Source organism: Micromesistius poutassou (genome assembly GCF_964030765.1).
Source record: "Micromesistius poutassou genome assembly, chromosome: 4".
In the NCBI taxonomy this organism is placed as follows: Eukaryota; Metazoa; Chordata; class Actinopteri; order Gadiformes; family Gadidae; genus Micromesistius; species Micromesistius poutassou.
In genome coordinates this window covers 16596540-16618474 of record NC_140274.1, presented here as the reverse complement: position 1 = coordinate 16618474, position 21935 = coordinate 16596540, and the positions used below count along the sequence as shown (strand labels likewise).

At 44.4% G+C, this 21935-nt stretch overlaps 1 protein-coding gene across 6 annotated transcripts; it reads left to right on the top strand.

The window, feature by feature from the left end:
- Positions 1-531: 531 nt before the first annotated feature.
- On the top strand, positions 532-15469 carry LOC311342216 (high affinity cationic amino acid transporter 1-like). 6 transcript variants are annotated; one of them, XM_084467033.1, is made up of 13 exons: positions 4291-4611; positions 5420-5668; positions 5822-6226; positions 6519-6677; positions 7187-7358; positions 7603-7736; positions 8231-8453; positions 9400-9539; positions 11010-11112; positions 11498-11703; positions 11978-12129; positions 12430-12538; positions 12753-15469. In XM_084467033.1, exons 3-13 carry the CDS (start codon positions 5857-5859, stop codon positions 12938-12940), a joined length of 1956 nt encoding a protein of 651 aa, XP_084323159.1. In that variant the 5' UTR covers positions 4291-4611; positions 5420-5668; positions 5822-5856; the 3' UTR covers positions 12941-15469. The 6 variants fall into 6 exon arrangements, with proteins under 6 accessions (XP_084323157.1, XP_084323160.1, XP_084323158.1 ...); XM_084467031.1 differs by lacking the exon at positions 4291-4611 and adding an exon at positions 532-663 and having other exon boundaries at positions 5420-6226; XM_084467034.1 differs by lacking the exons at positions 4291-4611; positions 5420-5668 and adding an exon at positions 538-663.
- The last annotated feature ends 6466 nt before the right edge of the window (positions 15470-21935 follow it).

Sequence of the window (21935 nt, the reverse complement as noted above, 5' to 3'; positions counted from 1 at the left end):
CCCGCAAAGTGGGAGTGGGTTTAGGAGAGGAGAGTGAAGCGAACGTGAAAGTGCCACAATAAATCGTCACTCTCCTCCACCTGAACCACGATATAACCCTCATATTGTATAGCCGTCACAAATGTAATTCCCATTATGTTCAACCACATCTGATTCAATTTTAAAGTATAATTCGCAAGGCAGTAAAAGGCCAATTACATCGACTTATCCATTTCAGCCCTTCCAAATGTAGGCCTACTACTCATTAGGTTATTCAACACTAATCCTGCTGTCTGATTTGTGAGGAAGTCGTTGGTGGGCGGCATGGTAGAGTTGGCCCGACATTCCCTTCGTTATTGAGGGGGCTCCTAAATTAAGGGTTTAAGAAGAACCAGTAGGTCGGATAAGGATTGGCTCAGGACAGGGGGTTGCCTGCCTCTTCCAGAAGGCATTCAAGACGGTAACTCACCACATGCTGGTAGACACTGCCGTCTGCCGGTGGAAAACTATCTTTACAAGTTATATCAGTGACTCCTCGTCCTCGTTAAAAAACTTCAGTTGGAATGGATAGACCTCAGTCGGGTGGAGCTACACACTGCTCCCTAATTCTAGCAGCGTGTCAAAAGACACAAGTTACACCGCGCCCAAGGCGGACAACCGCTGGAGTCATTTGATTTGACGAAGGTAGGCAACAAATCATCCAGTGGAACACCGGTCTGCTTTCAATGCTTTAAGCGGGTAAGACACTGGAATGTGTTTCCAGTTTGAATCGATTCCCACTTTTTGCGATTTGAATCATCGCGGACCAGGATGATTCAACTAAGCGTTATGGGCTAGAAAGAGGGCGGGACTTAGTTACATGGGTTTAGCAGCGAGGGGCGAGCAAGAGGGCGGGTCATCCGATAGGATGATATCCGTGTCCGGTGCATGTTATTGATATTGCTGTGTGGTATTATTTGACAGAACTCCATATTTATCTCCTTTTTGTTCTTATTCTTGTCCTTATTTTCCGCGTTCCAGAGATTATTAACCGGCAAAGCTCGTAGGTAGTAAGAGACCGGAAATCGCGTTGCTCTAAACCAGGATAACGCTACAACTCAGATCCTCTCTCAGCCTTTTAGCCACACATACGCGCCAAGGGCGCGCAGCCGCGCACTGACGACCAAAACGGCACATGGTTTGCTGATGCAATCACGCTTTCCCACGAGTTTCCTTAAGGAAGCACTACTCCTGCTTCTAGTGACCCATTCGTAACTTTTTAGCGACATTTAATCCATGACTCAAAGTGTGAGACTAATTTCGCCAAGGGGTGCGAGACGTTGCCTTTTGTGGGCGACCTCCCACCGCCGTCGCTGTCTTATCGTCGACCCTCCATAACCACAACGAAAGATGCGTTCCAAACAGCCTGGTGCTTATTTATTTTAGAAGCGTTTGCTATTACATATAAGTCAACATCTTTTAAGTAGTAAGTCAACTTGCATGTCAAATGGAAAAAATTGAACATAGCCACAGTATGTTTAAATATAATGAAAAAGTTAAGTTATAATAGTAATTAAACCATCCCAGGCAAATCTAATTTGTTATAGGATTCGTGCTTTAATATCGCCTCTTCTTATGAACACTTCATCATTCTAAAACGCTCATCATGTAGTACCTGACATTTATATTAAAACACGTCGTGTTTTTTTGGACTGCTGTGTGTGTGTGTGTGTGTGTGTGTGTGTGTGTGTGTGTGTGTGTGTGTGTGTGTGTGTGTGTGTGTGTGTGTGTGTGTGTGTGTGTGTGTGTGTGCCCCCTCAAGTAACTCAAATATCCCCCCCCCCCCCCCCACGAGATTAAATCAACAGCACATTGAGGTCTGTATGTCCATGGCTTCCTGCTGAGCACAGTGTGTATTTCTATCCTTCCCATCCTTCTGGCGAAATGCCAGACTAAACATGGTCTTTGTCTTTGCCGCTAACCTTTTGAGTACAACAATGCAGCATATATGGAACATTTCCCACATATTTACTAAGCTGATAATGCCACATAAAGGAGGCCGGATAGTGGTTAGGGTGTTTGACAGCCAGCCGAAAGGTACTGGGTTGGTTAACCCACTGTATACAGCCTAACCTGTATGAATCCTTAAACTACAATGCCCTAACCCCTATCTGCCCTTAAAGGAAAAAATAACCCCTAAAATGACTTGTTTTAGAAGTGATATAGTGAGTTACATATTGTGCTATGGATTGTTCCTGGGCCCAATCTTGATATAAATGCACAAAGTTAAAAGTTAAAAACTTAGGATAAGATGTTAATATGGACTCAAATTGACCTCTGTGAGTTAAACACGTGCTATTGCATGAGTCATCTGTTATTGACCATTTTGGGTTACCATGTAATGTCATGAAACACTCTGGCAGACCCCTGCCTGAGATCAGTGGGGTGGTATTCCAAGTTCATCGCCTATCTATTCCCACCAAGCCTTTTTGTCACAAGTGACAAACGGGCGTTTTGATTGGAGGAGAGGGGGGCAGGCATCGACCCAGCCCACCCAGCTATTTTAGCACCCTTGCGTGTCACGCTTGAAGCCCTCTCTGTTTGATCCAAAAAAAGGGGTGGGGGTGGTGGGGGGAGAATATTTCCCAGTTACCCAACGCCCCAAGGCTGTTGTGTTCCGATGTGACCTCGTGTCATGGTATTAAACACAGAACCAAAAGTCACCCGAGTCTTTACCCTTGGCAAGGCGCACCGTCTAGATCTTGGCAAGCAGAGGTGAACACAGAGCTCTGCGAGTGTGGACCGTTGACTGCTGGTTGAGTCTGGGGGTCAAGTCAAGTTGATTTGTATAGCCCTAAATCAAGTCAAGTTGATTTGTATAGCCCTAAACTACAGTTACAGTCTCAAAGGGCAGCCCTGTCCACGACACCCCCCTTACCCTAGCCCCCCAAAGGGGGAAGGGAACAACGCCCTTGGAGGTGCAGTTGCTAAGATTCGAGAATTGTAAAGAAGTGAGAGCAGAAAAACGTGGAAGAAAGGACTTAAAACCAACACAAAACAGTTCCACTCCATCTCTGCTCCCGCCATCTCTGCTCCCTCCCGCGCTCTGTTTCTCTGCCATGGAGAAGTGTTGCATTTTGCACACCTGTGATAAGCTGGCAAGATAAATTACCTGAACCAATAAGGCAAGATATGTCCTGATTGCTCAGTCAACTGGAAACTGATCATCTGACATTTCATGTGTGGCTATTACATTACAAAACAAATAAGCTAGAATTTAGCTCTCAAATCGTATCAACAGACCCTTTTAATTATCAAGGAAGAAACCTTGAAGTTTCTGTTTTGTTCTTGAAGAGGTGTACCATACTTCCCAGCCTGGTGAAACCTCCTCTGGGGGAGGAGATACAGGCTCCCCAAACACGGCTGACCAAAACAGCCATGGTGCGATAAGGACAGACAGTTGTCCTTGACAAGGACCACTCTACTGGGTTGTATAAAATACTATACACAGCTATATCTACAGCTTTTGTCAGAGTTGAGTTTGTTATCCATACAATAGGGCTGGGCGATTAATCAAATTTTGGTCACGATTTTGATTTCAGAGTGAAACAATCACCAAACTAATATAATCGAGTTGAAACAATTTCATTTTTTTATTTATTTATAGAAATTGCAGAACAGCTGGATTCATATCTGGACTTTATTTTCTATTTGACCATTTTGTGTATATTTTTAAGGGGAAATTTCAAAGTTCTCATTTACAAAGTGTTTTTTTTTGGAGAGAAATTATGAATAAATGCATCATGTTTTAAAACTCAAAAATAATCGTGATCATGATTTTTTTCCATAATAGAGCAGCCCTACCATACAAAGGAGTTTGTATCATTGGTTGGGATGGAGATACTTACTGGTCTCTGGAATGTGGATGTGTGGGTATGGTGCAACATTTTTCAAACTGGCTTGCTAATTAGTCAAACACCCAGCCAGACCAGTGTGATTCTTGCAAATCACAATCTTGCAATCAGAAACTTGAACGGCAGCCATGCTATGATAGCTATGCTAGCTTTTGTACTGTTTTCTTCTGATCATGAGAAAGGTGATGACTATTGAGTTGGAGTGAAAGTGGAATGTTAACGTTGCCTCCTAAGGGGGACTCTGTTTTGCAAATCCATCACACTTTCACTTTGTCCGCCCTGGCGTCTGTTGGGATTAATTGGCAATAATTTTTCATTTGCCAGAACATCACATAATAACCAATGCCGGTGCAATTAGTTTTACTGTACTAGTAAAAGCCAAACCACCCTCATTGTGAAGCTGTTTGTGTGTATGCTACCGTGTGTATGTGGAACATATGTCTGGCAGTGACCCAGGCTGGCGTAGTTGCTGCCGGTTCCTACACCATGTGACCATGTGAGGTGTCAGCCTGCTATTTGTTAGCAGGGTAACATGCCTCCCAGGGTCCTTTTTTAACCCTGTGTCAGACCCCCCCCCCCTTGCCGCTAGACTCGGCCCTCGCCCTCTACAACATCCTCACTCACGTTCACACCGCATTAGTGTAGGAGGAACGCTGGTGGACCGAACAGCGAGGGCTCGTACACACACAGAGGGAGAACGAGGAATTGTCTCTAGTTGAGCAGGGAACAGTACATAAGTGTGAGTACATAGCCTGAGACCGTTTGTTTGATGTTCTATAAATACACAGTGTGTTTGCTCAAAGTTATTTGAGTACCTGTGAGACTTCAACCAGTACAATCTTTTATGACATGTATTTTTTTAATGCACCATTTGAACAGCATATTTATTTATGAGTTTATGAGTTTTTGATGGTGTGTATGGTCAAATACATTTTCAATATTATTACAGACTTGGAAAATATAACCACGGAAATACAGACTATCATTGTCTTTGTCTGTATTGTTTGTTTATATGTTTATTTTATATATGCTCGGTTATTGTTCAGTCTTGAGCACAAAAATTCCCACATAAAGTATTCTGAATTTATGTGTTCCATGTATTACCATTATAATATCAGTTTTATAGTGCACTTTATAGTGCACTTTAATAAATCAACAATTCATATCTTGCGTCATCTTTTTTTAGAAGGTATTGTCTAGCATCTACCAGCTGCTCGTCAAATGAATATGCTTAGATATATATATATATATATATATATATATATATATATATATATATATATATGCTAATTTGTTGGCCTCATTTATGGTTAAACTAAAGATTAAGTCAGTTGCCGATTACGTGCCGTCTTGTTTAATACCTGAGAGCCTGTGTGTGTTTAACAGCGGGAGGACTGCGGGTGTTCCTCCCGCCCCCTCCAGCACAATGTCCTATAATAGCAAAACTAAAATAAATAGCGTTGACAACGTGAACCTATCTGTCTGCTCTTCCACGGGTGATAAGCCAATATTCCTGTTTTATTCATTTTCTTGTCTTGTTTTTATAGACGCAAATCCTTAAAGAATCCTTAAGGAAGGGTGTGAAGGATCACACCTTGCTCTCGCAGTGTCCTCGCAAAGAACTTGGAGCTCCCTAAGACCTGGGTCCTTGTGTAGATCTTGGTCTGCTTCTAGGGGATCTTGCCCTTGCTGGGTCACCTGTCAGATCTTGGGAAGCACATAAAGACTTCAGAACTGTCAAATTCTTTGGAACTCTCTTCAGACTGAGGCAGCCCCAAATACTTCGGAACGCCCAGGTACTTTGAAACTTGAGAAGGCTTCGGAACTCACAGAGACTTCGATCTCGCGAAGACCTCGGAACTCGACCTCGGAATCGGAACTCACAAATACTTTGCAATTCCCAAAGACTTCAGTAAGATCTTTGTTTCAAAGGGGATCTTGCTCTGCAGTGTTTTACAGGAAGAGGAAGAGAGTGAGTACCAAGATGCTTCTGGCCGCATTGAGGGGCATCGGCAAGCAGCTCCTGAGAGTCAAGGTGGTGGACTGCAACGCCGAGGACTCCCGTCTGGCACGATGCCTCAACACCTTCGACCTGGTGGCCCTGGGCGTGGGCAGTACGCTGGGTGCCGGCGTCTACGTGCTGGCGGGCGCCGTGGCACGAGACAACTCGGGACCAGCCATCGTCCTGTCCTTCCTCATCGCCGCCATGGCATCTGTCCTGGCTGGCTTGTGCTACGCCGAGTTCGGCGCTCGTGTCCCCAAGACGGGCTCCGCCTACCTCTACAGCTACGTGACGGTCGGGGAGCTCTGGGCCTTCATCACAGGATGGAACCTCATCTTGTCCTACATCATCGGTAAGTCTCTGCTCTGAGAGTGGAACCCCATACGACCAGCCCTACCTTTCGTGAAATTGGTGTTATTGCCGTAGCTGTTTTCTGATTGGCTGAAGTTGTACTTTCTCTCAGTAGTATGAAACATAATCTGTTTTTGCTTACGATAAATCCGTCTGTATTCATATTGTGCTCACGACAAATGCTGTTTTACATTTTTTCCATTAGAAAGAAAAAGAAAACTGTTGGTATTGGGATATCTGTTGATACCCCAGACAGGATATTTAACGCTTCTTATGTTGTTGTTTTTCCGCAGGAACTTCTAGCGTGGCCAGAGCATGGAGCGCCACGTTCGACGGGCTGATTGGCCGACACATCGGGGAATTCTGCAAGTTCTACATGCCGATGAACGCCCCAGGGGTCCTGGCCGATTACCCAGACATCTTCGCTGTGTTCATCATCGTCATCCTCACAGGTGGGAAACGCACACAAGGATGTAAGGTCTATTAGAAATATTGGAATAAAACATGTTCTTTCATCACTAATATGATCACTTATTTCTATAATGAGGGCTAGGACCAGGATAGTCTCTGTTAATAATTAATTCCCAGCCGAAGGGTTCTGTGTTTAAACCTTAATGCCTGCAGTCTATCCAATGTCATCCTGTCAGATGACTAAAGATTCCCCATAACCCCTACCTGCTCCTCAATGATCAGCAAAGACATTGTTCAATGTTGACTGTCGAAGTGTGGTCGAAATGACTAAACGGTAACGGTAATGACTAAAGTATATTTTGTGTTGTATATCTATATTATACCATTGCATTCCATTTCATAGTGCTGCATATACAGTAAATACATTGTCCGTTATATTATGGCCATATTCACCTCTGTACACACTGGATACTGTCCGGAAGTATACGTTAGTATTCTTCAATTATTTATTTATAATGTTATGCAATGTAACGCTTTTTCTGATATGCAGGACTGCTGGCGTTTGGAGTGAAGGAGTCGGCAATGGTGACCAAGGTGTTCACCTGTGTGAACGTGCTGGTGCTGCTGTTCGTGGTCATCTCTGGTCTGGTCAAGGGGTCCCTGAAGAACTGGCACGTGGACCCCCATGAGGTCCTCAACAGCAGCATGACCGCCAGTCTCAAGTAGGAAACTCACTCACTCACTCACTCACTCTCATTTCCCTCTCTCAATCTATTTTTCCCTCTCCCCCTTTCCCCCTCTTTCCATCTCTCTTTCCCTGTCATAATAATATCACAGTGTTTCCATATCATGTCTGTATTCATTGGTGTGGGACACAACTATTATTATAGGGGGTAGGATAACAAAGTAGTACATTTTCCACCACCAGTTCTCATTAAACCCGGGCCATCTCCTCTTGTCTCTCAGCGTGTCTGACTTGCTGCCATTGAAGGAGAGCCTGGGCCAGGGGGGCTTCATGCCCTTTGGGTTCTCCGGGGTCCTGTCCGGCGCCGCTACCTGCTTCTACGCCTTCATCGGCTTCGACTGCATCGCCACCACAGGTGAGGTGGCGATGCGGCGCACCCGGGGCAGGAATGCGTGCACACGTCTTGACAGGCCGCGTTTCATATGCAAATCCACCTTCCATTGGTGATACCAGGAACATGTGTGTAATGCAGAGTAGAAATTCAGTTTTGGGTGCATGGGGATTGAATATTAGCAAGTTGATACTTTAAGGAAGCACTTCACATGGTCATACAGACATTTGAACACCAATCCCAGCAATGGTCACTGAAGACTTTCATTGACCATTGACCGCTTTTCCCAAAGAAGAAACGAGATACAGAGAGAAATTGACTAACTAACTATGAGGTTACTAGTTGTCATCATCATCATCTTAAACACATTGCCTATGGCTCAGTGTGTGATCCAAAGAGAGTGCCTCTCTCGCTCTCGCTCTCTCTCGCTCTCTTCTTAATGGGCCACTTTGGCATGGAAAATTAGAATTTTCAGTCAAGAGTGGGATAACACATACCGTGTATCTATCCCTCCTCAGGGGAGGAGGTGAAGAACCCCCAGAGGGCCATCCCCATCGGCATCGTGGCCTCCCTGCTCATCTGCTTCGTGACGTACTTCTGCGTGTCGGCGGCGCTCACGCTCATGATGCCCTACTACCTGCTGGACGAGAGCAGCCCGCTGCCCGTGGCCTTCTCCTACGTGGGCTGGGCGGGCGCCAACTATGCCGTCGCCATCGGATCCCTGTGTGCCCTGTCCACCAGGTGAGCAGTGAGGGGCCCCCGATCAGCAGGGGCCTCGCGGGGACTGTTGTTTCAACGGGATCCTGTTGAGTTTGGGATTCTGTTGAAAAGTGAGATACGATGTTATGATTTCTTGGGCGGTCTGTGGTGTGGTTGAACGTGTGAGTTAAATGGTGTTGATCGGGTTCTGCAGGTCCGTCAGGGTCAACTCAGATTTTCCGGTTTACGTTTTCCTCATAAAAAAATGATTGTGGAAGCTAAAATTCCCAATATTGTGATACAAATGTTCACCCCTAGTAAGCAGCCATGATTCATACCATTGTTTTAAATTCCTGTGAATGTGGTACAATATTTAATTAATATTAATTTACTACGATTTGTCAAAACCTGTGTCATTTTTTGATAGATAATAAAAAATTGATAGATAAAGTATAGAAATTAAATATGACAATTATATATCATCATACTATCTACACTATTAATTGATGTTTATCTTGTCAAACCTGTGTCATTTAAATAATATATTATTCGACATATGAAGAAATTAATGACTCTCTTTACCTAAACGAAAAGGTTAAACTGCCCCTGTAGCGTTGTTAAGTCAACATTTGTGAGTCAATAATAAAGAGGAATTTCTCAGACCGGCCAACATGACATCGCACACGCACGAGACATGAAATAACAAACATGCATAACAAGCTAAAACGGCTAAATCGCTCCTTAACTCTTGAATTAATGCTTTGTAAATGACGATGCGTACTGAAGTGCTGATTTGTAAGACTTGACCAAGTTCATCCCACTTGCTGTGTCCTCCCCTTCTGACGGTGTGACATCACCTGCATGGCGGCATGCTTCTCTCTCTTACGCTCTCTCTCTCCCCCTGTCTCTCGTTCACCTCTCTGCCCTCTACCTTTCACTCTCTCTATTCCCCGCCTCCCTCCCTCTCTCTCTCCCCTCACCCCTCCAGTCTGCTGGGCTCCATGTTCCCCATGCCTAGGGTGATCTGGGCTATGGCCCAGGACGGTCTGCTCTTCAAGGGTCTGGCCCAGATCAGCAGCCGGACCAAAACCCCCCTCATCGCCACCATAGCTTCCGGCATCGTGGCAGGTGAGCCCTGAACGTGCTAATGCTAATGGCTAATTCGAACAGGTAATTCTACCTGATAATGCTAACGGCTTATGCTAACTGTGAATGGCTAACGCTAACTAGCTTCTGCATTGTCTCAACACGCCTGCACCTCCTCCCCCCTAACTCTTTTAATGAGGGCAGCTCTCTTTCCCACCACACTGAAGAGTTCAACCCTCTGCCCTCAGCTCTCACACACAGATCCTGTTCCTATACACGTGGGATACATTTATGTGGCATTTATTGTACATATAAGTGGGAATCTATGACCCTACAATCCAATTCAATAATAATACAAATCCGAAGAGATTTATTGGAAATGTATGTTAATGCCCGTACTTTTTAATCATCATAAAATATTTCCAATCACAATTAAATTCATTTAATTAATTCCAATAAAAAAACAGCACATTATTAAATTTACCTTAGCCCTTCATTTACATAGTAGATTAAAATACAACGGCATTGAGTATATTTAAACCGCCGTTCTGACAAAAACGCTCACAGTGTGTGTGCGTGCGTGTGTGTGTGTGTACACAGAAACACACCAAGTTTTGTCAGGACTCTTACTTCCCAGGCGTGAGTTTAGGGCCGTCGTTGTGGCGTGGCGCGGGTGGCCAGAGGTGGTACATACACACAACATCTACATCTCCTTACTCCTTCCTTCTTTCCCTCCTTCCTTCTTCCTTCCTTCCTTCCTTCCTTCCTTGGGCGTAGTCTCCTTGGCTCCATGTTCCCTCTGCCTCGTATTATCTATGCCATGGCTCGAGACGGCCTGCTCTTCTCCTTCCTGGCCCGCGTCAGCGAGCGCAAGACGCCCCTGATCTCCACAATGGCCGCCGGCGTCATGTCTGGTAGGTGGGCCATGCACGGCGCCCTCTGGTGGACGGGCGGGGGGGGGGGGCAGTGGTGGTCATGGAGGAGGAGAGGCGGCGGTGTTTGGCATCCGCTGTGTTGTTTGGCGTCTTCTTTCTGTCTGTTCTCCAAAATGTGTCGATTTTGCGGGTGTGTTTTTTTTTTTCGGTTTGCACCACTGGCTCAATTGAGACGATGGATGATCCATAGCTATACCACCAGCTGCATCCTGGGATGGGCCGAGGGGAGCAGTGGCATCCCTATCTGTAGCTGTGCCCTCCAGGACGTTTCCCTGCTTTAACACTGCAGTGTGCCCATTGTTCGGGGCTCTCGTCAGCGCTTCACACTTTGTGCGCTGGACGTGCTGAGGGACATCTCTGTGCAGAGACATCTTTTCCGTTATACTATTTTTTTTTTACCGTTTATTAGAATACACTCCTCAAGTTTATTCTGAGTTGAGTTACAGTTAGAAGAATTTCCAAAACATCGCTCCTATTAATTAAGTTTGATGGAAGGGGGCGACTGCATGAGGCTGTGTAGGGAATGTCAAGGGACTCTGTGCCTAACGCCAGGTCCTCTGCTCTGCTCCGGCTCCAGCTGTGATGGCCTTCCTGTTTGACCTGAAGGATCTGGTGGACCTCATGTCCATAGGAACTCTGCTGGCCTACACACTGGTGGCCGCCTGCGTGCTGGTGCTCAGGTGAGTGGACCCTTCAACACACACACACACACACACACACACACACACACACACACACACACACACACACACACACACACACACACACACACACACCTGGTGTCTTTAACACACACACACACACACGCTCGCACGTGTGCAAATGGATCAAAAGTGATTCACCTCTTCAAGTGGTCACTTGTACATATCTATGCACAAGTGACCACTTGAAGAGGTTTATGCACAAGTGACCACTTGAAGAGGTGAAATGGGGCCTGCGGGGTGTCTAAGGTGTGTGTGTGTGTGTGTGTGTGTGTGTGTGTGTGTGTGTGTGTGTGTGTGTGTGTGTGTGTGTGTGTGTGTGTGTGTGTGTGTGTGTGTGTGTGTGTGTGTGTGTGTGTGTAAGGTATCAACCGGAGCAGCCCAGCCGGGCCTACGAGGCGACGAACACGCAGGACGAGCTGGAGGGGCTGGACCCCCAGAGCGAGGTGAGCGAGGGGTTCCTCCCGCGGACGGAGGAGCGCTTCACGCTGCGCAACCTCTTGTTCCCCACCAACACCACGCCCACCGCGCTGTCCGGCTTCACCGTCAACATCTGCACCAGTACCCTCGGTGAGGAAGCGCACACCTGGCTATTCATGTCATGTCATGCCATTCATTCGTGTCACGAATACAGCCCTCTGGTACTGTGTGTGTGTGTGTGTGTGTGTGTGTGTGTGTGTGTGTGTGTGTGTGTGTGTGTGTGTGTGTGTGTGTGTGTGTGTGTGTGTGTGTGTGTGTGTGTGTGTGTGTGTGTGTGTGTGTGGGCCTGTTTTTGATAAAAGCAGACGATGCTATCCTATCGAACTCTACATTGATATTGTGTGTGTGTGTGTGTTCGTTCTAGGTGTTCTGGTGTTAGTCTTCTGTGTTATTGCCGTCCATGGAGGTTTCGCCAGATGGTCTCTGTCGCTGCTGGGCATAATCTTCTTGCTGTGTCTCACCATCACCCTGATAGTGTGGAAACAGGCACAGAGCAAGGCCAAGCTAGCTTTTACGGTTTGTCACTGTTTTAACGTACTGATCAATGACTAACTATTAATTTATTTATACAAATTTTTTTACTTGTTCAAACACAAATGCAATTTCGGAGAGGAATTAACACAATATAGAAATTCATCACATAACTCAAACGAAGCATGAATCGATTTCTGACCACTAGAGGGCACTAGCGTCTCCATCCATGAACATTACAACCAAAATGATTTTTATTTGCCATTTCCTCTATCGGAATAACTCTGATAAATAAGTGGATGTATTTTGAATCGTTGTTTGGTTTGTCCGTTCTTGTTGATCCAGGTTCCACTTCTCCCCTTCATCCCAGTGGCCAGCATGTTTATTAACATCTATCTGATGATGCAGCTTGACAAGGGAACCTGGCTTCGCTTCTCCATCTGGATGGTCTTAGGTAGCCATTTTGTTCAAATATCGGTTTATTTATCTCATTATTGGGCTGGCACATTAACAATCTATTCTCTTCCTGTTCTGTTTTGGTTTTCCCCGCCAGTTTCAAAACAGAATTCCATCAGCTTAAAATTATCTACAAACATCATCCTTGGTGTTGCAGAGGTAAACCGTGTGAATGTTACCGTGTCTCATCGGGAATGTTTTCTGTCCCTCAGGGTTCGTCATCTACTTCAGCTACGGTATACGCAACAGTGCGGAGGCTGTGTTGACCAGAGCCAGCGGGGCCGGCTACAAACCGGCGTGCTCGCTCAGCGAACACCCAGTGGCCTTCGAGAAGGAGATTTTCCTCAACCACCGACCTCACACCCTCGAAGACGACGACGACGACGAAGAAGACTCATGATTCTCAAGGTTTTGTTACTTGGCCTAGACATTTTTTTAACAGTGTCATCGTTTTTTAACAATTTTTTTTGTGTGTGTTGCCAACATGGAATTAGCACGGAACATGGAAAGGTCGATTGACACCTGCCCTTTTAAGAAGCACTAATTGAAGCTGTCGCATAGCATTGAAGTCTGTACTTCATGCACTACTATGGCCTTCTTGATCAGTACACATAAATAGTTGCTTTAACATATGCCTAGTTTTAATAAAAACAACTAAATGGTTGGGTCGGTAAGAACTGAATAAGCAGTTTGCTACTGTAAAACACAACCACACAGAAACACTTTTTTTTTTCTCTTGAGTGCCTTTTACATGCAAACTGAACAAGCCTCTAACGTGCACGTTCAACTCTCCCACCATCCTGTGTGTGGGCTCCGAGTTCACCAACCTTAAATCCCAAAGTTTGTTTATTTCTACAAAATCTTTCAAATGTTTAGTATTTCACGATTGTCAACCGTCAGGGGCTCATGGGTGATTGTGTGTTTGTTCCTTGGAGGACTGTCTGGAACTGGGTCTCTCCCAGGTAGCCTCGTAAAAAAACAACTGCCACCCAGCAGAGTGATGACTCGGCAGACAGCTGGTGTCCATTTTTAAACCCAGTCAGCCAATCAGGAGCTGAGTTTAACAAAGCCATGCATGTACATCGGGCTCCACAGTCGTATTAAAGAGAACATGCGCTCCCGCAGGGCACGGAACAATACAAATTTGGCTACAGAAAAACTTTTCTGATGACCATTCACTCTGCTGGTGTGTGCGTCAGCAGGAACCATTTTTATATTCTGGTTTTACTATTTAGTCTTGATGCTAAAGGCCTTGCAGTGGATTCAGATGAAGGAGCAGGTAGGGCTTAGTGGATCTTGCTCAAGTAGGCCTACAGGTTAGACTGGGGACATTGGGAATCGAACCAGGAACCACAACATTATCCTTTCTTTTTGTCAAGTTGTGGTGGATATCCATCATGAGTTGATGATAATGCCACTGCCCTGTGAATGTATTGCTTGCACTGTATATATGTTGTAGAAGGCCGTAACTGGATCATGTTACTGAATGAGAAGATGTCAGCAAGAAGGTACTATACATTAAAAGCACACACTCAAATGCACTATGATTCTATCCCCAGGTTTTGCCTATTGATCTGTGCCAAACTACGGTTTGGCACAGATCAATGAAGATTGGGGCATTTTCTGTGTTCTCTGTTGATGAGCCCAAGTCCAAAGGTGTTTGGGTTACGTGGATTTATTTGAAACTACAGAGGTGTTTCTTAGAGTGCCTGTCATCCAATCAGGTGCTGTTTCAGCGCAAAGAGTTAATAAGTACCCTCAGTGGGTATTATATATGAATATAATCAAGTTTGGCCCTACATGTACATTATAACCATTATTTCAGATATGCTGTATATATTGTACATTTTAAAATGCTTTTATTTGAATTCTTGCAGTTTGAGTCATCAAAATAGGGATATATAAGAAATGTCTTCAGCGTTTTTCTTGCTATTTATGTATATCTATCATTATGCCTGTTTTTCTTGATCACTAAAAAGGCTGCTCATTCTTAGCTAGAATTAATGGCTAATGGATAAATAGGCTATTTATTAGCTTATCGGTACACTAACCCACATATTGTTCAGGTCAATATGTCATTCAGATGCTGTCTATTTTGTGTTTATTACGGTGCTGTTGAACCACACTTTTTTCCAGTGTAGTTTATCTAGGTTTGTTTTTTTGTATAAAGATTACCATAAAAGATTCAGTTTGAAGTTTAAACCATCTGGCAGAAGTTTTCTCTGATGTTTCAGGGAAACATTCAGTAAGTGCATCTTCCGGCCAAATGTACAGCCAAAAATCTGCATCAAGAGGACGTTATTTTATGTTACAAGATTCAAATCCTTTATCAGACTAAGTGACATGTTTTCATATTACAACAGAACTTGTTTCATCCGTCCATTGTTGTTTCATTCTTTTATCCTTTCAAAGCTTTCTGGTTAAGATGTCCTTCTGCATCATGTATTGTGTCGCCAAACTTTGGCTGTAGATAAATGTAACAGTTTTAAAAGTTGTGCTTTTGTGTACATCAATTCGTCCCACGTTCCCTCATAGAAGTGTCTTGACAGAAATGTGTGTCCTTCGTGTGAGTCCTACAAACTCCCAAGTCTCACCTCCAGAACCCTCTAGAGTCTTACTTCATGAGCCTCACCTGCAGACTCAGCTGTTGCCGTTTACAGCTAATGATCACCTCAACACCGCCCCCTCTGTGTGATGTCAGTACTGACCCGAATGTTTCTTTTCATTCAGAGACTGACATTTACCTGATGGAAGTTTGATTTCTTCCCCTACGAGAGTTTTGTACTTTGCATAATAATAATAAAAATAATTATTATTATTTACAAACTCAAGACTATTGTCTATTATAACCAAATGGATTATATGTGCATAGACATTCATCTTCCTGTCTGTAATTTAACATCCTAAATGATTTTACATAAACAACATAATTCACACACCGGCTTCTCATTTAATAAAAACCAATCCCTCTGACCCCTAAAAAGGTTTTTTTTTTTCATTCTTGGGCTGCCCTGTAAATCTCCTTCCATTAAGCTGAGATCATGTATGTTGTGTCAACGCTTAAATCATCAGGTAACCTTACGAGCCAATAATAACTTAATAGCATGCGTTTAACCCAGAGGGACCGATCTAAAAGTAGTGGTGTGCTGGGATTTGGTTCGCCGATGAAACACAGGGTAGTGACTAAGCTTCACCACCAGGTGGCGACATAACCCCAGGGCCAGGTGGACGTCGAGGCGCCCTCCACACCTCTCCTCCCTGTTTTCTAGCGATGCTGCAGACACTTCTCTCTGCTGGTCGATGGGATTCCTCCCCAAGGCGCGATTCCTGAACGGATTGTATGAGTCTTAACAGGTGAGATATGATATGAATACCACACGTTAAGAAGAGAGACACTATGGGTTTGTCATTAAGGAAGGCATATCTCAAATCAGCCAGGGGAATGTAACCTTTTAAAAATGTGATGCGCCCACGATAACAAACGCTGTTGCGACGCGCTGTCGCCGATATGCTGATCAATTAGTATTTTTCTACGCCCACATCGTTGATGTTTGCGCGACGACGACTCATGTCAGATCTAACTGAAGCGTGTGTCTGTGACAATTTGCTCGTGACCGTGTGAGAAGGGGGGCATCTCGTGGTCTTCATTAGGGTTTGAAACCCCCACACCCCAAACTATCTCTTTAGTAACCGTGTTTCCAATTTTAATTTTTTTTTAAATTGTATTCCAAGAACGTGTCATTAATTTCGGCCCTGTGCTGTTGTGTATGTGGACACGCCGTTTATTTTGGCATCAGCTGTGGCTGGGATGTGAAAACAACCTGCCGAGAGACAGACTGAGGTACAGCGACCATACTTCAGAGTGGGAGAGGGAGGGAGAGAGATAGGGAAATGGGATTTGAGAAGTGTGATATTCTGGAACAATCTTTGGATGAAGGTGACCTTTATGTAGTAGAGAGTCATTTATGTTGGGGGAAAAAAAACGTCCTGTGTCAGCAGGTTAACATTTGCATAGCCTGAACATGGAAAATTGTGTGTGTGTGTGTGTGTGTGTGTGTGTGTGTGTGTGTGTGTGTGTGTGTGTGTGTGTGTGTGTGTGTGTGTGTGTGTGTGTGTGTGTGTGTGTGTGTGTGTGTGTGACACAGAGTGAGTTGCTAGAAGGGTTAAACAGGGGCGGGGCGAGATTGGCGGGAGAATGAGAGAGAAAAAAAGAGGCCGATTGTGAGAGACAGGCTGCTCCATTTTCAGTGCATCTTCAATATTTCACGAGGTCATCCTTTAGTTAAGGTATATTCCAGCTGATAACCGTTTCTGGTAAAGGATATTCAACAGATATCGTCTTTAATTCATGTTCTTTGGGTTTAGTGATGTCTGTCTAACACACACACACACACACACACACACACACACACACACACACACACACACACAACCGAATCGCTTCTATGTTACACATCAGTGAGCAGGTATTGGAGCCAGGAGGGGGGAGGTGGGTCATATTTGAACGCCAATTGGTCGGGGGAGAGGCGGAGCTTGTTGCCAAGGAGAGGGCTAAAATAGTCCTCCATCCCCTCGTGCCGCGTGGTGGTGATGACGGCGTCACATGGTGTGGCGGAGCTGACGGCTGCTTTTCCACGACAGACAGAAACAGGAAATAAACAGTCTCTACTGCGTCAACCAAGGGGCCAAACCAGGGCCAGTCCCCGGACTAGCTAAGGGCCCATCCCAGGGCCAAACCAGCACTTTACCAGCAAGTAGTACCCCTCTGTGTCTTTCTCACAGCTTATCCCATCGTCACTGTCTGTCTCCAACCCTTTACGGACATCCTAATGGATGTGCGTATAGCTCACCTCAAACCCAACTTTTGTGTTGAAACGTTGGAAACGTGCATTTGCTTTTGAAGGGACTTACTGTGCTTAACATAGTGGGTAGTGCTGAGGAATGATACAATCCAAATGGAGACCAGGGGAGGATTAGGGGGCCATATTGGTACAAGAGCCAGTTTGGGGAATGTGGCCAGGACACTGGGGTTAGCACCCTTACCGTTGAGTTGAATGTCCCAGGGTATGGGAGATATTCCATGGACCAGAGGGATGAGCAATCCCTACTTGCCTTCCAACACCTCTAACACCATCTGGTCTCCCATCAATGGATTGACCACTCCAGCTTAGCTTCCTGCTTAGCTTCCTGCTAGGTCGGTAGTCATAGCATAATCAATTCCTGAATGATCAAATCCCGTCCTCTCTTCTTGTCCAGTTTCACATGGAAGTACACACTAGGAAAGCAAGATGCACTGGCTCTGTATGCCAAGCCCATCCTGTTGATCTTATCTTACATCCTCCACCACCACCTTCTCCACCCCAGCACAAACACCCAGGTCTCCTGACCTCTGTGTTGTAAGCTTCTGCTTACGCTCCTGATCTGAAGCTGTGAGCCGCTGACCGAGGCTAAACGTCCTCTTCCACACCAGGAAGCCTGTCATCAGTCACACGAGCCAGATTTGCTTTATGTTACCGTCCTCTTTCCTTCTGCCTCCCTCCCTCCCAACACCCCCCCACCCTCCCTCCCTCCCTCCCACCCACCCCCGCCCTCCCCTCCTCAGGCAGGCAGCGACACCCCCTGTGGAGCTCCAAAGAGAATAAGAGATCAACCTCTGCCTACACAGAACACATCATATGGTTCAGTCCTCCAGAGAGAGAGAGAGAGAGAGAGAGAGAGAGAGAGAGAGAGAGAGAGAGAGAGAGAGAGAGAGAGAGAGAGAGAGAGAGAGAGAGAGAGAGAGAGAGAGAGAGAGAGAGAGAGAGAGAGAGAGAGAGAGAGAGAGAGAGAGAGAGAGAGAGAGAGAGAGAGCTATAGGCAATGGGTTTAAAGTGATGATGATGAATGGTAACCTCATAGTTGGTCGATTTCTCCCTGTGTCCCATCTCTTCTTTGGGATAATCGAGGGCTCGGAAACCCTATAGAGACAGTCTTCATTGAGCGTTGCTGGGATTGGTGATCAAATGTCTCTATGATTGTGAAGTGCTTCCTTAAAGTATCAAGTTGCTAATATTCAATCCCCATGCATCCAAACCAAATGTGTAAATCTGTAATTGATTGCAGCACTGCAGTCTTTGATTCAGCATGCTCAAGAGAATAGCAGACAGGCGCCCACACACGCCTTACAGTAAAGAAACTACTAAACATCGTCTAATGCTGCATCTTAAACAAACATTGGATCTTGAACTGGTTTACTCCAGTTTGTGGTGTAAAGATGTATATGTGTGCGTGTGTTTGTGTGCGTTTGCAGATGTGTGTGCGTGTTGGCTTACTGATGCCTATAACTCTGTGTTCTTGCTAATCTTATATAGGACGTGTCAAACAGTCACAGAGACCCTAGTGGAGACATCTTATCCTTGGCACAAGATATCTATAATGAAATCATATCTTGTTCTAAACACACACACAAACTGCCTTTGACTACTTGATATTGTGGTCTGATCTGATCAGGACAAGGCTGGTCAAATCACATTCAGTGATCCTTGAGCAAGATGCCCAGCTGAAATTAGATTTCAGTGGCAATTTTGATGAAAGCATGTGCTAAATGACATATGAAATAGTGTGTGGTTAACGCGTGAGTCGCTCTGTAATGGGGACAGGCTCCCAGCGGGGAAGCAGCAGTCCGGCGGATGCTGCTGTCTCAGATGCTGCTGCTGCAGATGCTGCCACAGCGTTTTAGAAAGCTGCTGTATCTGTAAGGGATATCTGTTCCCTTCGATCCCACTGCAGCGGCCCTAACATGCCTGGGGACACCACACTAGATAGGTATACCTGGGTCAAGACAGTGGTGGTGTAGTTTGGACGGTGTTGTGTATATGGGTTCTGTGAAGGACTTTGAGACATTTGTTGTGATAAAGGTCTGACCAGATACACTTTGTGATATGTGATGTTTAGCATGATAATCTTCTCCTAAAAGTCCTTGAAGGGAACCCGTTCTGTGGAAATACTTTCTTTGTATTAGGTAAGCAACAGCACGTTTCAAAGCCTGATAAACAAGTTGCCTTGACTGGCAAGTTAAGACAAGTTATTTTCAGTTTTTGTCCAAACTTCAACAATCAGCCCTGAATCATGATTTCATCAGATACCTTTGATACAGATAACCACACAAACATACAAGCTTTGTGTATAGTTTTTTAATCAGAGTCAAGAAGTTTTATATTTATACATCATTCATCTTAATATTTTTTATATTTACATAGCTGATTATGGAAATGATTATGGAAGTAGCGGTTGCTAATGATTTGAAATCTTAATCGCGGCTAATAGTCCAAAAACCATTTGGTATGCTAATATAGGAGACGCTGTGAGCACTTCAGTGCAGCGACTGTATGATGTGTTCCAGCTCCCAGGTGCTCCCTGGCACTTGAGGGTCCTCTTACCTGCTCCTCTTTAGGGGGTCAAGTGTAGGCAGTGGCCCCCAAACCCATTATGTCCTCCCAGTTGGAGGCTGGGATGTGGAGTGGAACGGGACCACTGCTACAGCACATTTATTCCCATCGCAGGTCTACTGGCCATAAAAGAGACATTATTTGGTCTTCACTAATTAAGGGACAGGATAGTGGAGGAGTAGTTAGGGGTGTTTAACTCCCAACCGAACAGTTATGGTTTCATAGCCCCTCATATCTGCAGTCTAGCTGTAGGCATCCAACCTGACCTGCTCCTTAATGACATGTATCTTGCACTTTAATTAAGAATATTACATTGCAACTATTGCATATACCCAATATATATTTATGTTTCTATATTTAAGCGCTTTAGTCTTTATATTCATGTTTTTATCCTGCATGGCTATACCTGCACCGAGATTAATTCCTTTTACATTTGCAACCCTAACCCTAACCCTAAAAAAAAAAAAGGTTTTGAAAAGGTGGTTTTGGATTATTGGGGGACAAAACCTCAAAGGCCAAATACAGTTCTGTTCCGATTCTGTGGCTCGATGTGTGCTGATATTCCGACTGTAAATCAAAGGACAAACTGGAAAATAGGATTTGCCAAATTCAGAACATATATCACAAGTATGAGCTGATTCCCTGGGCTAGTCACCGCCACATGTTGGTGATATTTAACCAGCTAGTCAGGGCTGATCATGGACTGGTGAGTGGCAGACATCTCATTCTACAATACGATGATTTGTTGTTGTAGTTGTTTTCTATCTATTGTTGCAGTTTATGATTAATACATATTTTCCTCAAATATAATGTATAATAATTATGTTGTAATTCTCTGCTTCTATTGTTGAAACTCAAGCATGTAATTGCAATAAGTGACAGCAGCTTGTTGTTCTATTAATTTGCATATAAGATAATACACTTGAAACATATCTTTGGAAGAAACAAGCTACCTCAACCTGAATCATAATAATTTGAGATTTGATTCAGAGAAACATTCATATTTAAACAGTAATTTAAAAGGGATTTCAATACAACATTGAATTGACAAAGATGTGAGATAAATGAAAATTGTGCCTGTGTGGCCAAATTAATGACATGAAATTGGACCCAAAGTGAAAGGATAGACATTTCAAACCATAGTGACTCTCTGGAAGTAATATGCTCTGTGTTGTCCCTGCAGTCTGTTGTTCCCTGAAAGAAAAAAAAGTCCTCATTTCCCTAACAGCCTGTCTCCACTGCTCACACCTCGACAGTACTCACATGAAGAATAAAGTAGAAAATCACAAGTGGTATCGCTGCAGTTCCTGTCCCAGTGTACTGTAGAACCTTATGTGTACTGTTCTGTACTGTACTGTACTGAAGATCCATGTTAACTGTACATAATGTGGTTCTAACTCTCAAGCAGGAGGTATAGGGTCACACAACAGAGAAGGTACAAGCAGGCCTTTATCCCAGAATCCGTTAGATTCATTACTGAAAGCCTAGGTGGGAGTAGGTGATTATTTTAGCTGTTGTATTATCTTGTAAAGGGGGTGGGAGACTATGTCTACAATATCTTTTATGTTTTTATGATTGGATGGCTTTTTATGTTGTATATATTGTACACATTTTATGATTGATTGATTGTATGTCTGTTTGAGTGTCTCATGTCTGTCTAACTTGGGCACTTTGTGACAACCAATCAGAAAATTAAGTGATATGCTATCTTATTTTTCGATCATATTGTGTGATGAACTTTGGGTAGATCATACATTGTACTACAATACATATGTACCGGGTATTGATTCAGGGAGGGGGAACAGGGTTTAGATGTGAGAACGTGAGAGGCCAATCCAGATTATTTGTTTTCCTTTCCATGACTTTAGGAGCAAAATAATGGGTTGTTGTGCAAAGAATAATACCTGATTCGGCAGACAAAGCTTCTCATTCGGAACCTCATGTAGTTTGCATAAGATCCTTCTACAA